Here is a 23,511-nt window from a genome sequence, read left to right on the forward strand (position 1 = left end):
CAAACTGCAAAATAGCTTCATACTAGCTTATCCTGATGTAATATTGAAAATGTAAGGATACTGGGTGGTAGAACGCACATGTCTAGGAAAAGTCATGAAAGGAGGCTCCTGAAATTTGATCGAGTGCAAAGACAATTTTTCTTTACTCGCAGGGGTAAAGAAACGGTCCCTGTGAGTAAAGACCCCTCATGTCTGTTCTAGTGTTAATGCCCCCCCTCCCCCAGGTGTTGTGTAATCCGGGCCTGCGCGAGCGCCACTGGGAGGCCATGTCCTCCGTGGTGGGCTTCCCTCTGCTGAGCCCGGCGGAGGAGGGGGCGTGCGTGGCACGCTTCCTGCCCCTGCGCCTGCACACCCACCTGGCCAGCTTCGAGGGCATCAGTGAGGCGGCCAGCAAGGAGCACTCCCTGGAGAAGGCCATGGAGAAGATGGGCGGGGAGTGGGCCGGCATGGAGTTCTCCCTGCTGCCCTACAGGGAGACGGGCACCTCCATCCTGGCCTCCGTGGACGAGGTGCAGACCCTGCTGGACGACCACATCGTCAAGACCCAGACCATGAGGGGCTCGCCCTTCATCAAGCCCTTCGAGGCGGAGATACAGTGAGAGGGGGCTGGGGTGGGGTTGTTTAGTCACCAACGTTTATCTCTGTATGGTTCACTTCTTGATTACTGTAACAGGGCATCTGATACCAGTTTGCCTGCCTTGCCTGCCCTGCCTGCCCTGACTGCTCTGCCTGCTCTGTGTAGTGACTGCTCTGCCTTCCCTGCCTCTCTGTGTAGTGACTGCTCTGCCTCTCTGTGTAGTGACTGCTCTGCCTGCTCTGTGTAGTGACTGCTCTGCCTGCTCTGTGTAGTGACTGCTCTGCCTGCTCTGTGTAGTGACTGCTCTGCCTGCTCTGTGTGGTGACTGCTCTGCCTTCCCTCCCTCTCTGTGTAGTGACTGCTCTGCCTTCTCTGTGTAGTGACTGCTCTGCCTGCTCTGTGTAGTGACTGCTCTGCCTTCTCTGTGTAGTGACTGCTCTGCCTGCTCTGTGTAGTGACTGCTCTGCCTGCTCTGTGTAGTGACTGCTCTGCCTGCTCTGTGTAGTGACTGCTCTGCCTGCTCTGTGTGGTGACTGCTCTGCCTTCTCTGTGTAGTGACTGCCCTGCCTGCTCTGCGTAGTGACTGCTCTGCCTCTCTGTGTAGTGACTGCTCTGCCTGCTCTGTGTAGTGACTGCCCTGCCTGCTCTGTGTAGTGACTGCTCTGCCTGCTCTGTGTAGTGACTGCTCTGCCTCTCTGTGTAGTGAGTGGGAGGCCAAGCTGCTGCTGCTGCAGGAGATCATGGACGAGTGGCTGAAGGTGCAGAACACCTGGCTGTACCTGGAGCCCATCTTCTCCTCCCCAGACATCATGGCCCAGATGCCCGAGGAGGGCCGTCGCTTCACCGCCGTCGACAAGACCTGGAGAGAAACCATGAAGCAGGTCTCACTGGTGAGATCTCACACACACACACACACACACTGGTAGAATACACGCGTGTAGAAGACCTGCAGCAGACTGTCTAGCTAGAACACAACGCCTGGTCCTCTCTAAGACCTGCAGCAGGCTGTATCATGTTCTACAGCTGTCTGACGTACTTGGGGGTGGCTGTGGCTCAGGAGGTAGAGCCAGCATCTAATGATCGCAAGGTTGGCGGACCACAAACTGGTAACACTAGGAAACACAAAGTCCCATGTTCACCGTATGATATGTCTCTCTTTCTCTCTCTCTCTCTCTCTCTCTCTATGTCTCTGTCTCTGTCTCTGTCTCTCTCTCTCTCTCTCTCTTTCTCTCTCTCTCTCTGTCTCTCTCTCTCTCTGTCTCTGTCCCTCTCTCTCTCCTTGTGTAACAGGACAAGCATGTGCTGGCTGTGGTGTCCATAGACAAGATGTTGGAGAAGCTGAAGAAGGCCAACGAGTTCCTGGACATGATCCTGAAGGGCCTGAACGACTACCTGGAGAAGAAGCGCCTCTACTTCCCACGGTTCTTCTTCCTGTCCAACGACGAGCTGCTGGAGATCCTCTCTGAGACCAAAGACCCCACCAGGTAAAACCCTGGTCCCACCAGGTACACTCTGGGCCCTCCAGGTCTGTGTGCAGCCTCTCCCCCCCCAGGGTACAGCCCCACCTGAAGAAGTGCTTCTAGGGCATCTCTAACAGTTCTACTGCCCCGCCCTGCACCCCCCCCCCCCCCCCCAGGGTACAGCCCCACCTCAAGAAGTGCTTCGAGGGCATCGCCAGTGTGGTGTTCACAGACGTGCTGGACATCACCCACATGCAGAGCAGCGAGGGGGAGGTGGTGCAGCTGCTGGAGACCATCAGTACCTCCAAGGCCCGGGGCCAGGTAGAGAAGTGGCTGCTGGAGCTGGAGAACGGAATGATGGCCTCTCTGCAGAAGGTACACCACACTATACTATAGTATACTGTACTATAAGGTACACTATACTAATACTACACTATACTACACTATGCTATGCTACACTACACTATACTACACTATATTAATACTACACTACTGATAGTGGGTGAATGTCAGATGAAGGGCGGCAGGCCGAGGTGCAATTAATTAATAGGTTTGCTCAAGTAGACAATTAAGATAGATTTATTCCATTACAGCGCTGGGTCAGCCTCTCAACACACGGCAAGCAACGGTGAGAGGCACACACCTAATGACACTTTGCAGCGGCCTTATATCCTAGATTTCCGCTGACACCGGAAACAGCTGTACCTTGCCACTAAAGTTAGATGTGGCTTTCGCCTCTTTCCAATACCATAACGGCCGGTCAACAGTTACCTGACTCTCAGTCAGCTGACCGTTCGTTCCCAAATATACTGATCTATTGACCCCAGTACCCATATAAGTCTCCATCCTGTGTTCATGTCGTACCTGTCTTGCTGACCACCACAAGGCTCCAATGTCCTTAGAGCCAAACTGGTCTCGTGGTCTCTATATTTGGCTCAGGTCCAGTTACAGACAGAGAGTTTGCAGTCCTGTGCTGATACAGCGAGAGAGGTTGGCTCATTTCTCAATAGTCAGATGTTACAACTTGCTGATAATCACTAATGATTAAAGTATTCAGGGTTTACCTAAGCACAATGATAAAACGCATCCTATCAGCCCACTCTTTTTTTTCTTCTCTAATGGACAGTAACTTTAATTATTTCTCTTTCTTTCCCCATGGTTGAGATCCTGCATTCCTCCCCCGGAATCGTCTTTAAATGACTTTTCCCATGGACAAATGCAAGTTCCCAGTCATGTGGCCTGACAAAGTGAACAAACATCTCACTCCACAATTGACTTGGCATGAGTAAAAGGTCACTTTGTGGTTAACTACTCTGATTAATAATCACCTTCTTTGGATAAAAACCTTTGTTGTTTAAAGGAGAAAATATCCAAATAGGTTTCTCATTACTATGTCTAACTACTCATTACAAATGAAGTAGGTATCATTTCCATCATTAATTCAAATCAAATGTTTTTCCATAGTTTGTTACATAATTATACATTTTTAACAAATAGGGATATCGTCAATCCTTTTCTTTAGGTGTCTTGGTTCTTCGATATCCTAGGTCGATCTTCAACAGAGGGACCATCATGCTTTTCCGGTCGCAATGAGGCACTATCTGAGATGCTGATGGACCATTGTTGTCTTTCGCCTTGTGTCCTCTTGTCTTGTTGCTGTGTTATTGAGAGACTCACAGTAGAAATTATTTCATTCACCATCATGATGCTTGCTCAAATGTTTTAACAGTGTTATTGAAACTCTAAATCCTTACCCCCTACTTTTCTCTCCCCTATTGTTCTATGTCCCCATTGTCTGATCTTAAAGGTTTAATCCTGTTGTGGTGAATACGTACAACAATCGTCAACAAACTGGCAAACTCCTGCAACTGAGTCTAGTGCGCTATTTGGTTTAACTCCCTGGATGTCACGACGCATGCGAACAAGATTAGTGTCAGAGTCTTCAGTTAAAGTAAAGTCTGTTTCGTTAGTTAACACCCAGATCGTATACAGAACCGATAAAATTGTGGCCATCCATCTTATCCACAATGAGGCCAGGATCACACGGTTACTCTCGGCACGCATCGTCTGTCCGGTATCTCTTGTCCTAGTTTCAATCTTAATTCACAACAACATCAAGAATAATTGTTAATAGCAGAGATAGTTATCATTATGGTACTGGCATCAGTGATCGTTTGTCATACTACGTGTTTTCCCCTTTGCTTGGGTCTCATCGTCAGAGTCGAGAGTGGGTTGGGCTCCCTGTGGTCCCCCCCATCTAGTGAGTTATGCACTTGCCTGCTGAGACATTTTTAGATACAGGGATTGCACAATTGTTAAGTACAGGTAGACAGACATTTAGTTTCTCTCAAAATGGTTAACTCGTCCTTCATCAATGCTCCTAGAGGAAACAAAAGGATGTCATTTGAGGTTCATGCCATGGGTATCAAACTAGGACGTGTTGTGAAAAACCGTGAACCGTCCCTTTAATATCCAAATCAGTTCTTCAATACTTAGTTTATTTACTGTCAATGTGCAATCTGAGTCAATTCCCATAGGCATACTTTTAATGAGGTAGATAGGTTCTATTCTACCCGTATGTTAAAAATTCTGATCACAATCGTTACTGATGGCTTGAATACTTCCCCGTTGGTCTATGTACACTATGAGCTTATTTTGCATTAAGGTGTAAATTTGCTGTGAACATTTAAATGTTCTATCCCTCTCTTATAATCAAATATTTCTCAGTCAATCACCCGTTGGTTTTAGTAGATTTATCAGAGACATTCTTGAGTCAGTGTGAATGGTTTTCTATCATAAATGTTGCATCAATGTGTAATGCTCGTGCATTCAGCTGTTGGCCGATTAACACTGGTGATCGTGTGAAGCACTGTCATATTCGTATGTGTAATTGCTTTATCAAAGTCTGTAGTCTGTCATGTCATTATCATGTTTCCGCTTTCAAACAGAAAAACAACATTTTCATTTACAGTTACACAGAGAATTATCATTTGTGGTTTCCCCTTTCTCTCATCCGTCAATCGTTCACTGTCATTTCAGCCCCCACTTCTGTTAGATTGGCCCTCAGCAACGCCCCCGTTTTTTTTAGTCCGTCGCTCAGTTTCTCTGCATTTTCTTGGTTCTGTCAGGAGATAGAATTGGCAAGAGTTGTGTTGTCCGTTCGGGATTATTCATCAATCAAAATGTCACATATTCCTCTTTGCTGGTGTGAACATCAACAGTCATCAATGCATGGTCTTATCTCTGTTCACTAAGTAAATTCAAATGTTACGTTTACTGAGTCAATGCAGAATTGTATGATAATTACAATAAGAGACAACTACATTTTCATGTCTAACACTTCTATGTGTTCTCTGCGTGTCTGTGTCTCTGTGTCACCGAGCTGCGTCTTGTTTGCAAGGGCCGTTCTATTAATAGTGTTGGTTCAGAGCGTCGTCCCTGGTGCAGCTTTTGTGGAGCACAAGTGCACTCGTGTCTCTTACCACCTTTTGCTGTTCGTGCTAAGCTATTTAGCTTGTCCTGAAAATACAATAGTTATTCATTTCACTCTTTATCATTTGTTTACAATATGTTAATCAATACAAGGATTATTATTACTTAACTCAATGATTTCCCTATAACTCTATCACTCGACATGCTTCACGTAAGACTTCATTACCCATAATGCTTAGTATTCATTCCAACCCTCTAGGTCCGTGTATTGCGCAAGCTCCAAGACTTGTGGTTGGTGTCGCTTATTAAACAATCCCAAAGCTTCTAATTCCCTTATTCGTTTTTCAATCAATGCTGGTGTCATTGAGAAAATGTCTGGTGTTGATAATTTGAAGTTCTTTGCATCTTCTCCAATACCATCTAGAATCATATTTGTAAAGAATGCGTTAGGTTTGTCATCTAATTCCAAATTCGCCTTTTCTCTCCAGGTATTTTGGAATCTGATTACAAAGTCAGACATTGTTTCATTAGGCTTACGTTTACAGTTCAGAATTTGTGAGATATCACGGTTTTGGCTGGCATGTTCGTTTAGAAATTTGGTTAATTGTTCAATGTGAGTCAACTTGTGTCCATTTTGAAACCATGGGAACCGTTCTGTAATTGTTTTACCTCTACATGGCCCATCATTATTTTCATTCAAAGTTTCACAAGCATTTATCAAAGTATCAATTTCAACATCTGGCATTAACGTGATCAGAATGTATCTTAAATCCGTGCCATTCAAATTACCATGTAGCAACATTGTTTTATACCAATTTATGAATCCTTTTGGGTTAATCAAAGGTCTGGGTGCGTCGACTATGATTGCAGATACGTCAGTCAGGGTTAATGGTTTATACAGGACTTTCTCCTCTATAGTTAGCAGTGGCGCTTGCACCTGGATCACGCTGTGTATCACAGCCTGCTCCGCCTGTTCCGCCTGTACAGGAGGAGACACGATCTGTACCTCCTTTATCTTGGGTACAGGGTTAGACCTATTGTGTTCCTTCTTTCTGACAATATTACCAGGCCATTGATTAGACATTATTACCCATGCTTGATAGACTTCTTTCATGTAATCAATATCCCATAATGGGTCGCAAATGCTTTTGTTCGATATCAAATATTCATCAATAATCTTCAGTTTATTCTTTTCAAAACTCCCGATACTTGGGAAATTATCGTCACTCCATTCCGCAATCTTTGTTAGAAACGGTTCTGCATAGAATGGTCCTAATTTAAGTAAAATCCATCCTTTTGGTGTCACTGTATCAGTGTATTTTATCGGAATATCAATTATGTGTGGATCAATTTCCAATAGTTTCTTAATAGCTTTCTTTTCCCCTCGTGGCAAGTCCCTGACTGATTTATACTTAATAATCCGTTTCTCACACTTTGCCGTCCTAGACGTTCGATTACCCATGTTTGATTAATTACACTGCACCCAATGTTAGTAAAAAGGAATTCTTTTATCTAAATTGTCTCGTTAGAGCTTTATAGTTACCCAATTCGTGTTGATTACTTTATTACTATATACTTTAATTCAGTCTGTTGTATTGCGTTTCATCAAGGTCATTTAAATCCACGTCTCATCTGTTCTCTCCTGTCTCAATAAATCAATCTTGTCACTCAAATCTGTTGCGCTTTAACATTAACACAAATACCGTATCCGTTCAACTTCTTATCGTCCTACAACTGTCTTTTTACCGCTGACCTATATCTTTCATTATCCTGTTTCTTCTACATAATATACCCACATTACTAGACCACTTATAAACACTTTCTTTAAATCACACTTCAAATTACATACCATAACCACTTGCGTGTCAATACCTTATTCATTTAACCATCTTAATCAACATTCTACTTCATAGTTTCAAATCCTGTGCTATAACACAATACCATATTTCTGTACCATACAGATAAACACATGTCTGTACCTTACAGATAAAAACATAAATAAAAACCCACGGAATGCCCAATTCCGTTTAATCAATTCTTCTATGAATTAATCAATATCCAGTATCAGTATATCTCTTCCAGAGTGACACCTAGCAGCTCTGTCCTTTTATAACGCATTATCCTATGTGGATCAATGACCTTTATGTACACATCAATACTCAACCTTCAATATTTAGTCAAATTTAATCATTGGCCCCCCCATCATCAAATTCATCCCCTTTTTCTCATTCAAGGAAAAAAATTACAGGTTTTTCCCTCTAGAACAACAATTCAGGTTAAGCACACAACCACACTGTGTTTATCTGCCTTACCTGTCTCGCTGAATCTAGGATCCTGTTCGTTAAACGCCAATTGATAGTGGGTGAATGTCAGATGAAGGGCGGCAGGCCGAGGTGCAATTAATTAATAGGTTTGCTCAAGTAGACAATTAAGATAGATTTATTCCATTACAGCGCTGGGTCAGCCTCTCAACACACGGCAAGCAACGGTGAGAGGCACACACCTAATGACACTTTGCAGCGGCCTTATATCCTAGATTTCCGCTGACACCGGAAACAGCTGTACCTTGCCACTAAAGTTAGATGTGGCTTTCGCCTCTTTCCAATACCATAACGGCCGGTCAACAGTTACCTGACTCTCAGTCAGCTGACCGTTCGTTCCCAAATATACTGATCTATTGACCCCAGTACCCATATAAGTCTCCATCCTGTGTTCATGTCGTACCTGTCTTGCTGACCACCACAAGGCTCCAATGTCCTTAGAGCCAAACTGGTCTCGTGGTCTCTATATTTGGCTCAGGTCCAGTTACAGACAGAGAGTTTGCAGTCCTGTGCTGATACAGCGAGAGAGGTTGGCTCATTTCTCAATAGTCAGATGTTACAACTTGCTGATAATCACTAATGATTAAAGTATTCAGGGTTTACCTAAGCACAATGATAAAACGCATCCTATCAACTACACTATACTAGTGGATGAAGAGAAAGGACTCGACCCGGGCGTTCAAATGAGCTGATCGCATCTAGGGAGTGAACCTGGGACGCTGGGATTCACTGCTGAACCCTCTGGAGGTGTCGTGGGCTTATCAGCGAAACATTCATGAAGGAGGGCGCCCACTTGACAACCCAAAGGATGCCATCGCTCATTTGAACACCACAGAGTCTCATCGGTGCCTTAAGTATGTATGTATCGAGGGATATCAACATCTAGTCCTACATAACAGATCTGATCATCTGGTGAACCAGTGACTGCTGTGAAAGTGCAGCTGGCAACAAGGGAAAGACCTTGCGACAGCATGGAAAGACAGCTGACAGGAGGGAATAGACCCCAACGGGGCCGCCATGGGCTAGCTACCCGTGGCGGCGGGATCCAGCACGAACAGTGTATGGGTCCCACCCAAACTTGGCTACGAAAAATTCTAAGAAGAAAATACCCCCTGAGCCTGCGAGAGCGGGGGCGGAAGATGGCTCATCGGCAGACTACCCGGTAACGAACACAGGAACGGAACAGACTACGAGATTGATGATCAGCATACCTGAGGCTCCGACAGCTACAGCAGGACACACGCTCCAGAACTGCGTATGTGGTTGGACAAAGGTTACTTCCACCCATGGCCTGAAGATACACCAGGGCAAGAAAGGGTGCCTAAAGAAGGGTCAACAGGGAAGTCGCATCGACAGCTACTTTTTGAGAAGCAGGCCGAGTCAGTCGACTGAAGTTCAGCAGCAGGACACACACCACAGTCTGCAGGACATCAACACCCCTGTCCCTGAGGAGGAAGAACAAGGCACAGGAGAGCAACCTGAATCCAACACATCACGACCACCAGCAGAGAAGAAGATCCAGGGGCGAAGGCCATTAGTCAAGTGGCCAAAGTCCTGCAACAAGACGCTGTGGAAGGAGGTCAACACTGATCTCTGCAACATCCTAGAAGGGATCAGAGGCACCACCATGAAGAAGTTGGAGAGAATGGGCAACCTCATCTATGCCTATGGAGTGGAACAGTTCGGAGTGGTCGAAGGCAAACGATCTACTCAGTCAATTCCCACCAAGTCCAGAAGGCAGACAGAAATAGACCGACTAGTCAAGGAGAGGAGGCAGCTGAAGAAGCAATGGAGGAAGGCCACAGAGGAGGAGAAGGAGGGAATAAACCTGCTGCAGGAAGAGATTAAGAGCAGGCTTGCAACACTGAGGAGAGCTGAAAACCTCCTGAAGAGGCGCAGAAGGAAGGAGCAAACAAGATCACGCTTCTACAAAGATCCTTTCAAATTTGTGAAGACTCTCTTCACAAAGGAGAAGAGCGGAAGTCTCTCTGTGGCAAAGGCCCACCTGGAAGAACATCTGAAAAAGGGCTGCACAGATGACCGACACCAGGAAGAGGTCACGCTCCCACCTGACATGCCACCAGTCAATCCACCAGAGCACGAACTAGATATCAGTCCACCCAGGTGGAGTGAAGTAGACAACACTGTGCGTAGAGCAAGGGCCGCGTCAGCTCCAGGTCCCAACGGAGTTCCATACAGGCTCTACAAAAACGCACCAGATGTCCTGAGATTCCTCTGGAAGCTGATGAAAGTTGTGTGGCAAAAGAAGGCGATACCAACCTCCTGGCGGAGAGCCGGAGGGATCCTTATCCCCAAGGAAAAGGACTCAACAGAAATCGGACAGTTCCGGCAGATCAGCCTTCTAAATGTCGAGGGAAAAATCTTCTTCAGCGTGGTCGCTCATAGGCTGGCAGGATACCTGCAAAGAAACAACCTGATTGACACGTCAATCCAGAAAGCAGGCATCTCAGGCTTCTCAGGGTGTGTCGAACATGCTAGTGTCATCTGGCATCAGATCCAGGTCGCCAAGAAGGAGGGAACGGACCTCCACGTGGTGTTCCTGGATCTCGCGAATGCCTTTGGCTCAGTCCCTCACAACCTCCTGTGGACAGCCTTCGACTACTTCAGGATCCCACCAGCTCTCACAACCCTTGTCAAGGCCTACTTCCAGGACGTCCAGCTCTGCGTGACCACAGCAGAGTACACCACAGCATGGCAACATCTGGAAGTGGGAATCATGGCCGGCTGCACCATCTCCCCGCTGGCCTTCACCATGGCCATGGAGGTCATTATTCGGGCCTCTCGATGGGTGGTTGGCGGACAGCGAATAAGACCTGGGCTGAGGCTGCCGCCGATCAGAGCCTACATGGATGACCTCACAACACTCACCACGACCAAGGCTTGCACAGTACGGCTACTAAGAAAGCTCCAGGAAAACATTGAGTTGGCTCGCATGAAGATCAAGCCGAGCAAGTCCAGAAGCATCTCCATTGTCAAGGGGAAGCTGTCAGACCACCGCTTCCACATTGGCAAAGAACCCATTCCAACGGTCTCCGAGAAGCCTGTGAAGAGCCTAGGTCGTTGGTATGATGCCTCCCTCAAAGATAAAGAGCAAGTAGAGCAGCTCAGGAAGGAGGTAGCCAGCGGCCTGGAGAACATCGACAGAACCCTGCTTCCTGGCAAGCTGAAGCTCTGGTGCATGCAGTATGGACTACTTCCACGTCTCCTGTGGCCACTAACCCTCTATGAAGTTCCTCTCTCAAAGGTGGAAAAGCTGGAGAGACTGGTCAACTCATATGCAAGGAAGTGGCTTGGCCTTCCCAGGTGCCTCAGCAGCATTGGGCTCTACGGCAAAGGGATGTTACACCTGCCCATTTCCAGTCTGACAGAGGAGTACAAGTGTGCCAAAGTCAGACTGGAGATGATGCTTCTGGATTCGAATGATCCATTTGTAGCCCAAGCTGCCCCCATCCTGGCCACTGGGAGGAAGTGGACCCCATTGGCTGCAACTGAGCAGGCAAAGGCAGCACTCAGACACAGGGACATTGTGGGCCGAGTGCAGGAGGGGAGGAGTGGTCTTGGCCTCGGGATTAGTACACCGGCCTGGAGCAAGGCCAATCCATCTCAGAGACGCAAGCTGGTGGTCCAGGAGGTACGTCGGGAAGAGGAAGCAGGAAGGCGCGCACAAGCTGTGGCGCAGGCAAAGCAAGGGCAGTGGATGGCATGGGAAGGAGTGGAAAAGAGGAAGATCTCCTGGAAAGATCTGTGGGAGATGGAGGCATTCAGAGCGAGCTTCACCATCAGGGCTGCCTACGATGTCCTGCCTTCTCCTGCAAACCTAAGCCAGTGGTATGGCGAAGACCCCACGTGCCCTCTATGTCAAAGTCCAGCAACACTGAAGCACATCTTAGTGGGATGCAAGACCAGCCTCACCCAAGGCCGTTACACCTGGCGGCATGACCAGGTGCTAAGGTGTCTTGCAGCAGTGCTGGAAAGTCAACGGACAAGTGTGAACGCCCTTCCTCCCCCATCATCCCGGTGGCAGCCAGCACCATTTGTTCGGGAGGGCGAGGGTCAAGCCAGCCTCACCACCATAAGACCAGACACTGGGCAGCTGGGCAGAGCACGGGACTGGAAGCTGCTGGCAGACTTGGACAAGAAACTCTGCTTCCCAGCTGAGATCGCAGCCACCAACCTGCGACCAGACCTTGTGCTGTGGTCAGCCTCGCTCAAGCTCGTTTACATCATCGAGCTCACTGTGCCCTGGGAGGGTGCAGTGGAGGAGGCCTACGAGCGGAAGAGGCTGAGGTACACTGAACTCGCAGCAGATGCCCAACAACAAGGCTGGACAGCGAAGGTACGCCCAGTGGAAGTAGGCTGCAGAGGGTTCGTAGCCACCTCAACATCCAGGCTACTCAGGGAGATGGGAGTGCGAGGGAAGACCCACCGGCAGGCAATCAAGGACCTCTCCAGGGCTGCTGAAAAGGGGAGCCAGTGGCTGTGGATGAAGAGAAAGGACTCGACCCGGGCGTTCAAATGAGCTGATCGCATCTAGGGAGTGAACCTGGGACGCTGGGATTCACTGCTGAACCCTCTGGAGGTGTCGTGGGCTTATCAGCGAAACATTCATGAAGGAGGGCGCCCACTTGACAACCCAAAGGATGCCATCGCTCATTTGAACACCACAGAGTCTCATCGGTGCCTTAAGTATGTATGTATCGAGGGATATCAACATCTAGTCCTACATAACAGATCTGATCATCTGGTGAACCAGTGACTGCTGTGAAAGTGCAGCTGGCAACAAGGGAAAGACCTTGCGACAGCATGGAAAGACAGCTGACAGGAGGGAATAGACCCCAACGGGGCCGCCATGGGCTAGCTACCCGTGGCGGCGGGATCCAGCACGAACAGTGTATGGGTCCCACCCAAACTTGGCTACGAAAAATTCTAAGAAGAAAATACCCCCTGAGCCTGCGAGAGCGGGGGCGGAAGATGGCTCATCGGCAGACTACCCGGTAACGAACACAGGAACGGAACAGACTACGAGATTGATGATCAGCATACCTGAGGCTCCGACAGCTACAGCAGGACACACGCTCCAGAACTGCGTATGTGGTTGGACAAAGGTTACTTCCACCCATGGCCTGAAGATACACCAGGGCAAGAAAGGGTGCCTAAAGAAGGGTCAACAGGGAAGTCGCATCGACAGCTACTTTTTGAGAAGCAGGCCGAGTCAGTCGACTGAAGTTCAGCAGCAGGACACACACCACAGTCTGCAGGACATCAACACCCCTGTCCCTGAGGAGGAAGAACAAGGCACAGGAGAGCAACCTGAATCCAACACATCACGACCACCAGCAGAGAAGAAGATCCAGGGGCGAAGGCCATTAGTCAAGTGGCCAAAGTCCTGCAACAAGACGCTGTGGAAGGAGGTCAACACTGATCTCTGCAACATCCTAGAAGGGATCAGAGGCACCACCATGAAGAAGTTGGAGAGAATGGGCAACCTCATCTATGCCTATGGAGTGGAACAGTTCGGAGTGGTCGAAGGCAAACGATCTACTCAGTCAATTCCCACCAAGTCCAGAAGGCAGACAGAAATAGACCGACTAGTCAAGGAGAGGAGGCAGCTGAAGAAGCAATGGAGGAAGGCCACAGAGGAGGAGAAGGAGGGAATAAACCTGCTGCAGGAAGAGATTAAGAGCAGGCTTGCAACACTGAGGAGAGCTGAAAACCTCCTGAAGAGGCGCAGAAGGAAGGAGCAAACAAGATCACGCTTCTACAAAGATCCTTTCAAATTTGTGAAGACTCTCTTCACAAAGGAGAAGAGCGGAAGTCTCTCTGTGGCAAAGGCCCACCTGGAAGAACATCTGAAAAAGGGCTGCACAGATGACCGACACCAGGAAGAGGTCACGCTCCCACCTGACATGCCACCAGTCAATCCACCAGAGCACGAACTAGATATCAGTCCACCCAGGTGGAGTGAAGTAGACAACACTGTGCGTAGAGCAAGGGCCGCGTCAGCTCCAGGTCCCAACGGAGTTCCATACAGGCTCTACAAAAACGCACCAGATGTCCTGAGATTCCTCTGGAAGCTGATGAAAGTTGTGTGGCAAAAGAAGGCGATACCAACCTCCTGGCGGAGAGCCGGAGGGATCCTTATCCCCAAGGAAAAGGACTCAACAGAAATCGGACAGTTCCGGCAGATCAGCCTTCTAAATGTCGAGGGAAAAATCTTCTTCAGCGTGGTCGCTCATAGGCTGGCAGGATACCTGCAAAGAAACAACCTGATTGACACGTCAATCCAGAAAGCAGGCATCTCAGGCTTCTCAGGGTGTGTCGAACATGCTAGTGTCATCTGGCATCAGATCCAGGTCGCCAAGAAGGAGGGAACGGACCTCCACGTGGTGTTCCTGGATCTCGCGAATGCCTTTGGCTCAGTCCCTCACAACCTCCTGTGGACAGCCTTCGACTACTTCAGGATCCCACCAGCTCTCACAACCCTTGTCAAGGCCTACTTCCAGGACGTCCAGCTCTGCGTGACCACAGCAGAGTACACCACAGCATGGCAACATCTGGAAGTGGGAATCATGGCCGGCTGCACCATCTCCCCGCTGGCCTTCACCATGGCCATGGAGGTCATTATTCGGGCCTCTCGATGGGTGGTTGGCGGACAGCGAATAAGACCTGGGCTGAGGCTGCCGCCGATCAGAGCCTACATGGATGACCTCACAACACTCACCACGACCAAGGCTTGCACAGTACGGCTACTAAGAAAGCTCCAGGAAAACATTGAGTTGGCTCGCATGAAGATCAAGCCGAGCAAGTCCAGAAGCATCTCCATTGTCAAGGGGAAGCTGTCAGACCACCGCTTCCACATTGGCAAAGAACCCATTCCAACGGTCTCCGAGAAGCCTGTGAAGAGCCTAGGTCGTTGGTATGATGCCTCCCTCAAAGATAAAGAGCAAGTAGAGCAGCTCAGGAAGGAGGTAGCCAGCGGCCTGGAGAACATCGACAGAACCCTGCTTCCTGGCAAGCTGAAGCTCTGGTGCATGCAGTATGGACTACTTCCACGTCTCCTGTGGCCACTAACCCTCTATGAAGTTCCTCTCTCAAAGGTGGAAAAGCTGGAGAGACTGGTCAACTCATATGCAAGGAAGTGGCTTGGCCTTCCCAGGTGCCTCAGCAGCATTGGGCTCTACGGCAAAGGGATGTTACACCTGCCCATTTCCAGTCTGACAGAGGAGTACAAGTGTGCCAAAGTCAGACTGGAGATGATGCTTCTGGATTCGAATGATCCATTTGTAGCCCAAGCTGCCCCCATCCTGGCCACTGGGAGGAAGTGGACCCCATTGGCTGCAACTGAGCAGGCAAAGGCAGCACTCAGACACAGGGACATTGTGGGCCGAGTGCAGGAGGGGAGGAGTGGTCTTGGCCTCGGGATTAGTACACCGGCCTGGAGCAAGGCCAATCCATCTCAGAGACGCAAGCTGGTGGTCCAGGAGGTACGTCGGGAAGAGGAAGCAGGAAGGCGCGCACAAGCTGTGGCGCAGGCAAAGCAAGGGCAGTGGATGGCATGGGAAGGAGTGGAAAAGAGGAAGATCTCCTGGAAAGATCTGTGGGAGATGGAGGCATTCAGAGCGAGCTTCACCATCAGGGCTGCCTACGATGTCCTGCCTTCTCCTGCAAACCTAAGCCAGTGGTATGGCGAAGACCCCACGTGCCCTCTATGTCAAAGTCCAGCAACACTGAAGCACATCTTAGTGGGATGCAAGACCAGCCTCACCCAAGGCCGTTACACCTGGCGGCATGACCAGGTGCTAAGGTGTCTTGCAGCAGTGCTGGAAAGTCAACGGACAAGTGTGAACGCCCTTCCTCCCCCATCATCCCGGTGGCAGCCAGCACCATTTGTTCGGGAGGGCGAGGGTCAAGCCAGCCTCACCACCATAAGACCAGACACTGGGCAGCTGGGCAGAGCACGGGACTGGAAGCTGCTGGCAGACTTGGACAAGAAACTCTGCTTCCCAGCTGAGATCGCAGCCACCAACCTGCGACCAGACCTTGTGCTGTGGTCAGCCTCGCTCAAGCTCGTTTACATCATCGAGCTCACTGTGCCCTGGGAGGGTGCAGTGGAGGAGGCCTACGAGCGGAAGAGGCTGAGGTACACTGAACTCGCAGCAGATGCCCAACAACAAGGCTGGACAGCGAAGGTACGCCCAGTGGAAGTAGGCTGCAGAGGGTTCGTAGCCACCTCAACATCCAGGCTACTCAGGGAGATGGGAGTGCGAGGGAAGACCCACCGGCAGGCAATCAAGGACCTCTCCAGGGCTGCTGAAAAGGGGAGCCAGTGGCTGTGGATGAAGAGAAAGGACTCGACCCGGGCGTTCAAATGAGCTGATCGCATCTAGGGAGTGAACCTGGGACGCTGGGATTCACTGCTGAACCCTCTGGAGGTGTCGTGGGCTTATCAGCGAAACATTCATGAAGGAGGGCGCCCACTTGACAACCCAAAGGATGCCATCGCTCATTTGAACACCACAGAGTCTCATCGGTGCCTTAAGTATGTATGTATCGAGGGATATCAACATCTAGTCCTACATAACAGATCTATCACGGGGCGGCTGTGGCACAAGAGGTAGAGCTGCCGTCTAATGATCGCGAGGTTGGCAGATCGGCGGTTCGAGCCCCGGCTGACCACATGTCGAAGTGTCCTTGGGCAAGACACTGACTGAACCCCAAATTGCTCCCAGTGAGCGGGCCGGCGCCTTGCATGGTAGCTTGCCGCCATTGGTGTGTGAATGTGTGTGTGTGAATGGGTGAATGAGAGGCCGTTGTAAAGCGCTTTGGATAAAGAGCAGTCCATTTACCATTTACCATACTATATACTATACTATACTATTATACTACACTATACTACACTAACGTTGATGACGTGATGCCCACCCCTGTGCCAGGTGATCGGGGAGGCCATCGAGGCGTACCCCCAGGACCTGAGGATCAACTGGGTGAGGGCGTGGCCGGGCCAGACGGTGCTGTGTGTCTCTCAGGTGTTCTGGACCACCGACATCAACAACGCCATCCTCTCAGGACCCACGGTGACCATGCCCACCGAGCACATCGTTGCATACTGTATCAAAAAAGTTGGCAAAACGTTAGCTTGACCGCGTTAAAGTCCTGTAGATCTCTTAATTACTTCCTTTTTGTGTACAAAGCCTTACTGCATAAACTCCCGGCTTACCTAGCCTCAATAATGAAGTTCAAGAACATCCCTCCCTCCCTCCCGCCCTCTCCCTCCCTCCCTCTCCCTCCCTCCCTCCCACCCTCTCCCTCCCTCCCTCCCACCCTCTCCCTCTCTCTCTCTCTCTCTCCCCCTCTCCCTCTCTCTCTCTCTCTCTCTCCCTCCCCCTCTCCCTCTCTCTCTCTCTCTCTCCCCCTCTCCCTCTCTCTCTCTCTCTCCCTCCCTCCCTCTCCCTCCCTCTCTCTCTCTCTCCCCCTCTCCCCCTCTCTCTCTCTCTCTCTCTCTCTCTCTCTCTCTCTTTCCCTCTCTCCCTCCCTCTCCCTCCCTCCCTCTCTCCATCCCTCCCTCCCATCCACCAGGCCTTGGAGGCGTACCTCCAGCAGAACAACACCCAGATCGATGACATCGTGACGCTGGTGCGGGGGAAGCTGTCCAAGCAGAACCGCGTGACGCTGGGCGCCCTGGTGACGCTGGACGTCCATGCCAGAGATGTCCTGGCTGTCCTGGTCCAGAAGGGCATCAAGGACCAGAACGACTTTGAATGGCTCAGCCAGCTACGATACTACTGGGTGGTGAGGCCCTGTGTGTGTGTGTGTGTGTGTGTGTGTGTGTGTGTGAGTGAGTGTGTGTCAGGGGATGAGGGGAGTAACATTTTTTTTTACCGGAAGCCAAAGAAGCAGAGGCAGACGGGAGAATATAAATAAACCAAGAATTTATTGTAAAACTCTGAGAACTGGTTTCCGAGAAACACTTTCACACTGAAAACTCCTTTCAGAAACGGGGAGAAAGCAATATATTGTTTAACAAGGTAAAAAGCTAATTAAAGTAAGGCCAAGGAACGACAATAACCTGGGGAGAGACACAGGGAATAAAGACACACACACACAACCACACTACGGTCGTAGCAGTGTGTGTGTGTGTGTGTGTGGTGTGTGTACTTCTAACTGGGTTGACTCTGACTCTCCCTCTCTGCAGGAAGACAATCTGCAGACTAAGATGATCAACGCCGGCCTGGCGTACGGTTACGAGTACCTGGGCAACACGCCACGTCTGGTCATCACCCCTCTCACTGACCGCTGCTACAGGTACGACCACACCTGGTCACCCCCCTCTCACTGACCGCTGCTACAGGTAGGACCACACCTGGTCACCCCCCTCTCACTGACCGCTGCTACAGGTAGGACCACACCTGGTCACCCCCCTCTCACTGACCGCTGCTACAGGTAGGACCACACCTGGTCACCCCCCTCTCACTGACCGCTGCTACAGGTAGGACCACACCTGGTTAGCTGCTAAAGTTAGCAGACACCATGCTAAGTTAGCCTGTTAGCTAATGCTAGCAGACACCATCCTAAGTTAGCCTGTTAGCTAATGCTAGCAGACACCATCCTAAGTTAGCCTGTTAGCTAATGCTAGCAGACACCATCCTAAGTTAGCCTGTTAGCTAATGCTAGCAGACGCCATCCTAAGTTAGCCTGTTAGCTAATGCTAGCAGACACCATCCTAAGTTAGCCTGTTAGCTAATGCTAGCAGACACCATCCTAAGTTAGCCTGTTAGCTAATGCTAGCAGACACCATCCTAAGTTAGCCTGTTAGCTAATGCTAGCAGACACCATCCCCCCAACAACATAAGGCTGTCTCTGTTATTTAGTTGATTTCATTGCTTTACGCTTCGGTCTCCTTCACTCCATGCTATAAAGTGTTCATGTTAAGTTAATTAGAGACTGTGTAACCCCCTACCCTCCCCTCCCCTCCCCTCCCCTCTCCCCCCCCCCCAGGACTCTGTTTGGGGCGCTCCACCTGCACCTGGGCGGGGCCCCCGAGGGTCCTGCAGGCACGGGGAAGACGGAGACCACCAAGGACCTGGCCAAGGCCGTGGCCAAGCAGTGCGTGGTGTTCAACTGCTCAGACGGCCTGGACTACATCGCCCTGGGCAAGTTCTTCAAGGTACGTCTCACCACCAAGCGCCCGTCCATGTTTGTTCCATGTTTGTAGTCATGTTGAGGTGATGTCATCCATGTTTGTAGTCCCAAACATATCCATGTTTCTAGTCATCCTTCTTTGTAGTCATGTTGAGGTGATGTCATCCATGTTTGTAGTCATGTTGAGGTGAAGTGATGTCATCCACGTATGTAGTCATGGTCTAGCCTGGTCTGGCAACTGTTGCAGAAAAAGCTCTTTAAAAAGAAAACAGGGCTGATGGTCACCCAGCAGAGCTAGCATGTGATGGTCGCCCAGCAGAGCTAGCATGTGATGGTCACCCAGCAGAGCTAGCATGTGGTCCATCAGTTCAGAGGGTTTTTGAGTGACCGAGCCCAGGGAGAGAGAGGAGCTGGCGGGCACGTTCAGGTTCAGACAGACTAAAAGTATCGATGAGGTGTGCCTTCAAGGTAACATATTTGTTCTGTGCCGGTGGGTTTTCAATAAGACTCACCACTCTCGCTGCAGTTGAATTGGTAAGAGCTGCTACCACGTAGTAGTATTTGGTATTATCCACGGTAACATCCCTGAGGGCGAATTGAGCTTCAGCTTGTGCAAACCATGCGTTGGCATTTTGTTCCCAAAATTCGGGCAGCTTGAGTGAAACTGCGTTAGTTGTCGTGTTCAATGATCTCCGAAAACGTTCGAGAGAAAATCAGGGTCACCAATGTAGGAGTTTTGCCGGTAGAAAAAAACATATGCGCTTTATTCTCACTCTCTTCATACGTACTGACAACAACCACATTTACTCCCCTCCGTCCCACTTATATTACGTCATATCACCTGCTAAGCAGCATGGGTGATGTAGTACCTAGAAACATACAACAGTGCTTTATACAAGGCTGGAACGCCGTGATTTATGAATGCTCTAACTCGCTAACGAGTGGTCACTACAATGTCATCCATGTTTGTACTCATGGTGAGGTGACGTCTTCCATCTTGTCCTGTCAGGGCTTGCTGTCGTGTGGAGCCTGGGCCTGCTTCGACGAGTTCAACCGCATCGACCTGGAGGTGCTGTCTGTGGTGGCCCAGCAGATCCTCACCATACAGAGAGGTAGGCCGGGGAGGGCTGTGTGTGTACGTGTGTGTGTGTGTGTGTGGGTGTGTGACTGACTGTGTGCCTCTCTGCCAGGGATCACGTCCCACGTGGAGCTGCTGCTGTTCGAGGGGACGGAGCTGAGGCTGAACCCCTCCTGCGCCGTCTTCATCACCATGAACCCAGGCTACGCCGGACGCTCAGAGCTCCCCGATAACCTCAAGGTACGATCAAACTACACCGTATACCTATACACATATACATGTACACATATACATATACACATATACACGAAAGTACTTATTTTTATGTTTTTGTGGTGGGTAGTTTGCTAGAGAAACAACGTCCCGTTGAACATGTCTCATTCTCAGTTAAGCAACGCACGCACACATGAGCGAAAGGAGAGACGATACTTCCACCTGTGTTATTGCCAGTTTACTGATGCTCACAATAAGCATAAAGTAATAACATCTTAACTAGAAGACACACAAATGGATCTGTCACTCGCATACCGACGAGGCGAGCAGACTAACACCGCATCACAAGCAGAGAAACGAGACCGGCCGATCTGCATAGGCTCCTCCCCCGACCCGGAGGAGAAAGGGGAGGATTTCTCACCTTTCATTTTTTTTGACATGATACATTAAAATGTTCATAACTTTTTAAAATAAAGGGCTATCTCAGTCATTCAACCAGTTATGAATAGCTGAGAACTTCTAATTTATGGAAATATAAAAAAATGAAAATGTCAAAATGCCACCATGTGAAGGGTTTTCCCAGGCCACCACACATATACATATATACACATATACATATACACATATACATATACATTGTCTTCACCAGATCTTCCCACACCTCCAACCTTACTGTTACCCCTCTTCCAGTTTCTGATCACCACTTTATATCCTTCTCCCTCCCCCTCAAAACCTCCTCCTCCCTGTCAGCCTCTAACCACTTAAGACCCTCTCGTCGTAACCTACGTACCCTGTCCCCCATCACCCTCTCTTCTTCTGTCCTATCCTCCCTACCCTCTGTCGAATCCTTCTCCCTTCTATCCACTGATGCGGCATCCTCAACCCTCCTGTCCACTCTCACCTCATCCTTCGACACCCTCTGTCCACTAACCTTGAAGCCAGCTCGATCCTCTCCTCGAGCTCCCTGGCTCTCTGAAACGCTACATGCTTGTAGACTCGAGCTCAGAGCAGCTGAGAGGAAATGGAGAAAAACTGGCCTTTCTGATGACCTTAACCTCTATCACTCTCTCCTTTCCAACTACGCCTCCTCTGCATCAGCTGCTAAAGCATTCTGCTATCATTCTAAAATACATTCTTCTGCCTCTAATCCTAGAAAACTGTTCTCCACTTTCTCTTCACTCCTTAATCCACCTCCTCCCCCTCCTCCTTCCTCCCTGTTCGCCGATGACTTTGTCACCTACTTTGAAAAAAAGGTGGACGACATCAGCAGCACCTTTTCCCCCCCACCTCTCCCTCCTCCCACTAACAATGCTAACACCCCTTCCAAACTCTCTCCTCGACACTCGGTCTCTGGATTGTCATCTTTTCCCCCCCTCTCCCCCGATGAGATTCTCACACTTATCACATCAAAGCGGGCAACCACATGCCCTCTTGATCCCATCCCCTCCCCCCTTCTCCAATCCATTTCCACCGACTTATCACATCAAAGCGGGCAACCACATGCCCTCTTGATCCCATCCCCTCCCCCCTTCTCCAATCCATTTCCACCGACATCCTTCCCTACCTTACCACCCTAATCAACTCCTCCCTATCCACAGGATCTGTCCCAGCGGCCTTCAAAATAGCCAGAGTCAAGCCCATCCTCAAGAAACCTGACCCTTCATCTGTCCACAATTACAGACCTGTATCCCTTCTCTCCTTCCCTTCCAAAACCCTTGAACGCGCGGCATCTAAACAACTGACTGACTATCTCCGGAAGATGGAACACTTAGACCCCCACCAATCCGGCTTCAAGGCTGGGCACTCCACTGAGACTGCACTCCTTGCTGTCACAGAAGCCCTCCACTCTGCCCAAGCTTCCTCCCTCTCCTCTGTTCTCATTCTCCTTGACCTGTCTGCTGCCTTCGACACAGTCAATCACCAGATCCTTCTCTCCATCCTCTCAGAACTGGGCATCTCTGGCACCGCACACTCCTGGTTTTCTTCCTACCTGACGGGCCGCTCCTACCAGGTGACCTGGAGAGAATCGCTGTCTTCTCCACGAACCCTCTCCACTGGGGTACCCCAGGGTTCTGTCCTAGGGCCCCTACTTTTCTCTCTCTACACCAAGTCTCTTGGCTCGGTAATCTCTTCACACGGGCTCTCCTACCACAGCTACGCAGACGACACTCAACTCTTCCTGTCCTTCCCCCCGTCTGATGTACACGTGGCAACCCGTATCTCTGCATGTCTCGCTGACATTTCAACTTGGATGGCTGACCACCATCTCAAGCTCAATCTTAACAAGACCGAGCTCCTCTTCATCCCCGGGAAAGACTTCTCTATCACAGTGGAGAACTCTACTGTAACCCCCTCCCTGACAGCCAAGAATCTTGGAGTGATCCTGGATAACCGACTATCCTGTGCGGAGAACATTGCAGCAACGGCTCGCTCCTGCAGATTCTTCCTCTACAACATCAGAAGGATACGACCATTCCTTACCAGAGAGGCAGCGCAACTCTTGACCCAGGCACTGGTCATCTCCCGCCTGGATTACTGCAACGTACTCCTGGCTGGTCTCCCCGCCTACGCCATTAGACCTCTGCAGCTCATCCAGAACGCTGCTGCACGTTTGGTATTCAACCTCCCCAAATGCTCTCATGTCACCCCTCTCCTTCGCACCCTGCACTGGCTCCCGGTAGCAGCTCGCATCCGATTCAAGACCCTGGTGCTTGCATATCAGGCAGCTAAAGGGACAGCCCCTGCCTACCTAAAGGAAATGGTAACCCCCCAAACTCCAGCCCGCTCACTCCGCTCCTCCACCTCGGCTGGCCGACTGGCCCCACCACCTCTGCACAGCAGTCGTGCTGCCCGATCACGTCTCTTCACAACTCTGGCTCCCCGCTGGTGGAATGAGCTCCCCACGGCTGTCAGAACGGCAGAGTCACTGCCCATCTTTCCTCGTAGACTGAAGACCCACCTCTTCAGGTTGCACCTTAACTGCTCCTCCTGAGACATCTTCTGCCCCCCAGCACTACGTCTCCTAAAGACGTCCGCTTTCCCCTCTACTGTGTCCCTAAGAACTTCTATCGCCCCCTTTGTACTGTTTCTCTGTTCCTCCAGTATAAAAAATGTAATAATTAAAAAAAAAAAATTTTAGAAGAAGGTTTCTCCTTCTATCAATGGCCCCTGGCCTGAGCTAGATTACTCTTCCTGCCACGAATGGTGGACTGATGATTCACATGCTTAGCATTCAAATGTATTGATTGTAAGTCGCTTTGGAATAAGGCG

At 49.9% G+C, this 23,511-nt stretch overlaps 1 protein-coding gene across 1 annotated transcript in view; it reads left to right on the plus strand.

Moving 5' to 3' along the window:
* Window positions 1-23,511, plus strand: part of dnah7 (dynein, axonemal, heavy chain 7) — a gene marked incomplete at both ends in the record, with an annotated part of 73,218 nt that overhangs the window by 13,351 nt on the left and 36,356 nt on the right. Inside the window, 10 exon segments of the mRNA XM_080527685.1 lie at window positions 225-595; window positions 1,281-1,467; window positions 1,868-2,061; window positions 2,214-2,412; window positions 16,745-16,885; window positions 17,388-17,600; window positions 18,004-18,113; window positions 18,807-18,975; window positions 19,960-20,062; window positions 20,141-20,268. Coding sequence (XP_080383811.1) covers window positions 225-595; window positions 1,281-1,467; window positions 1,868-2,061; window positions 2,214-2,412; window positions 16,745-16,885; window positions 17,388-17,600; window positions 18,004-18,113; window positions 18,807-18,975; window positions 19,960-20,062; window positions 20,141-20,268 — 1,815 coding nt within the window.

This window comes from Nansenia antarctica (assembly GCF_963989245.1).
Source record: "Nansenia antarctica genome assembly, chromosome: 3".
Lineage (NCBI taxonomy): Eukaryota > Metazoa > Chordata > Actinopteri > Argentiniformes > Microstomatidae > Nansenia > Nansenia antarctica.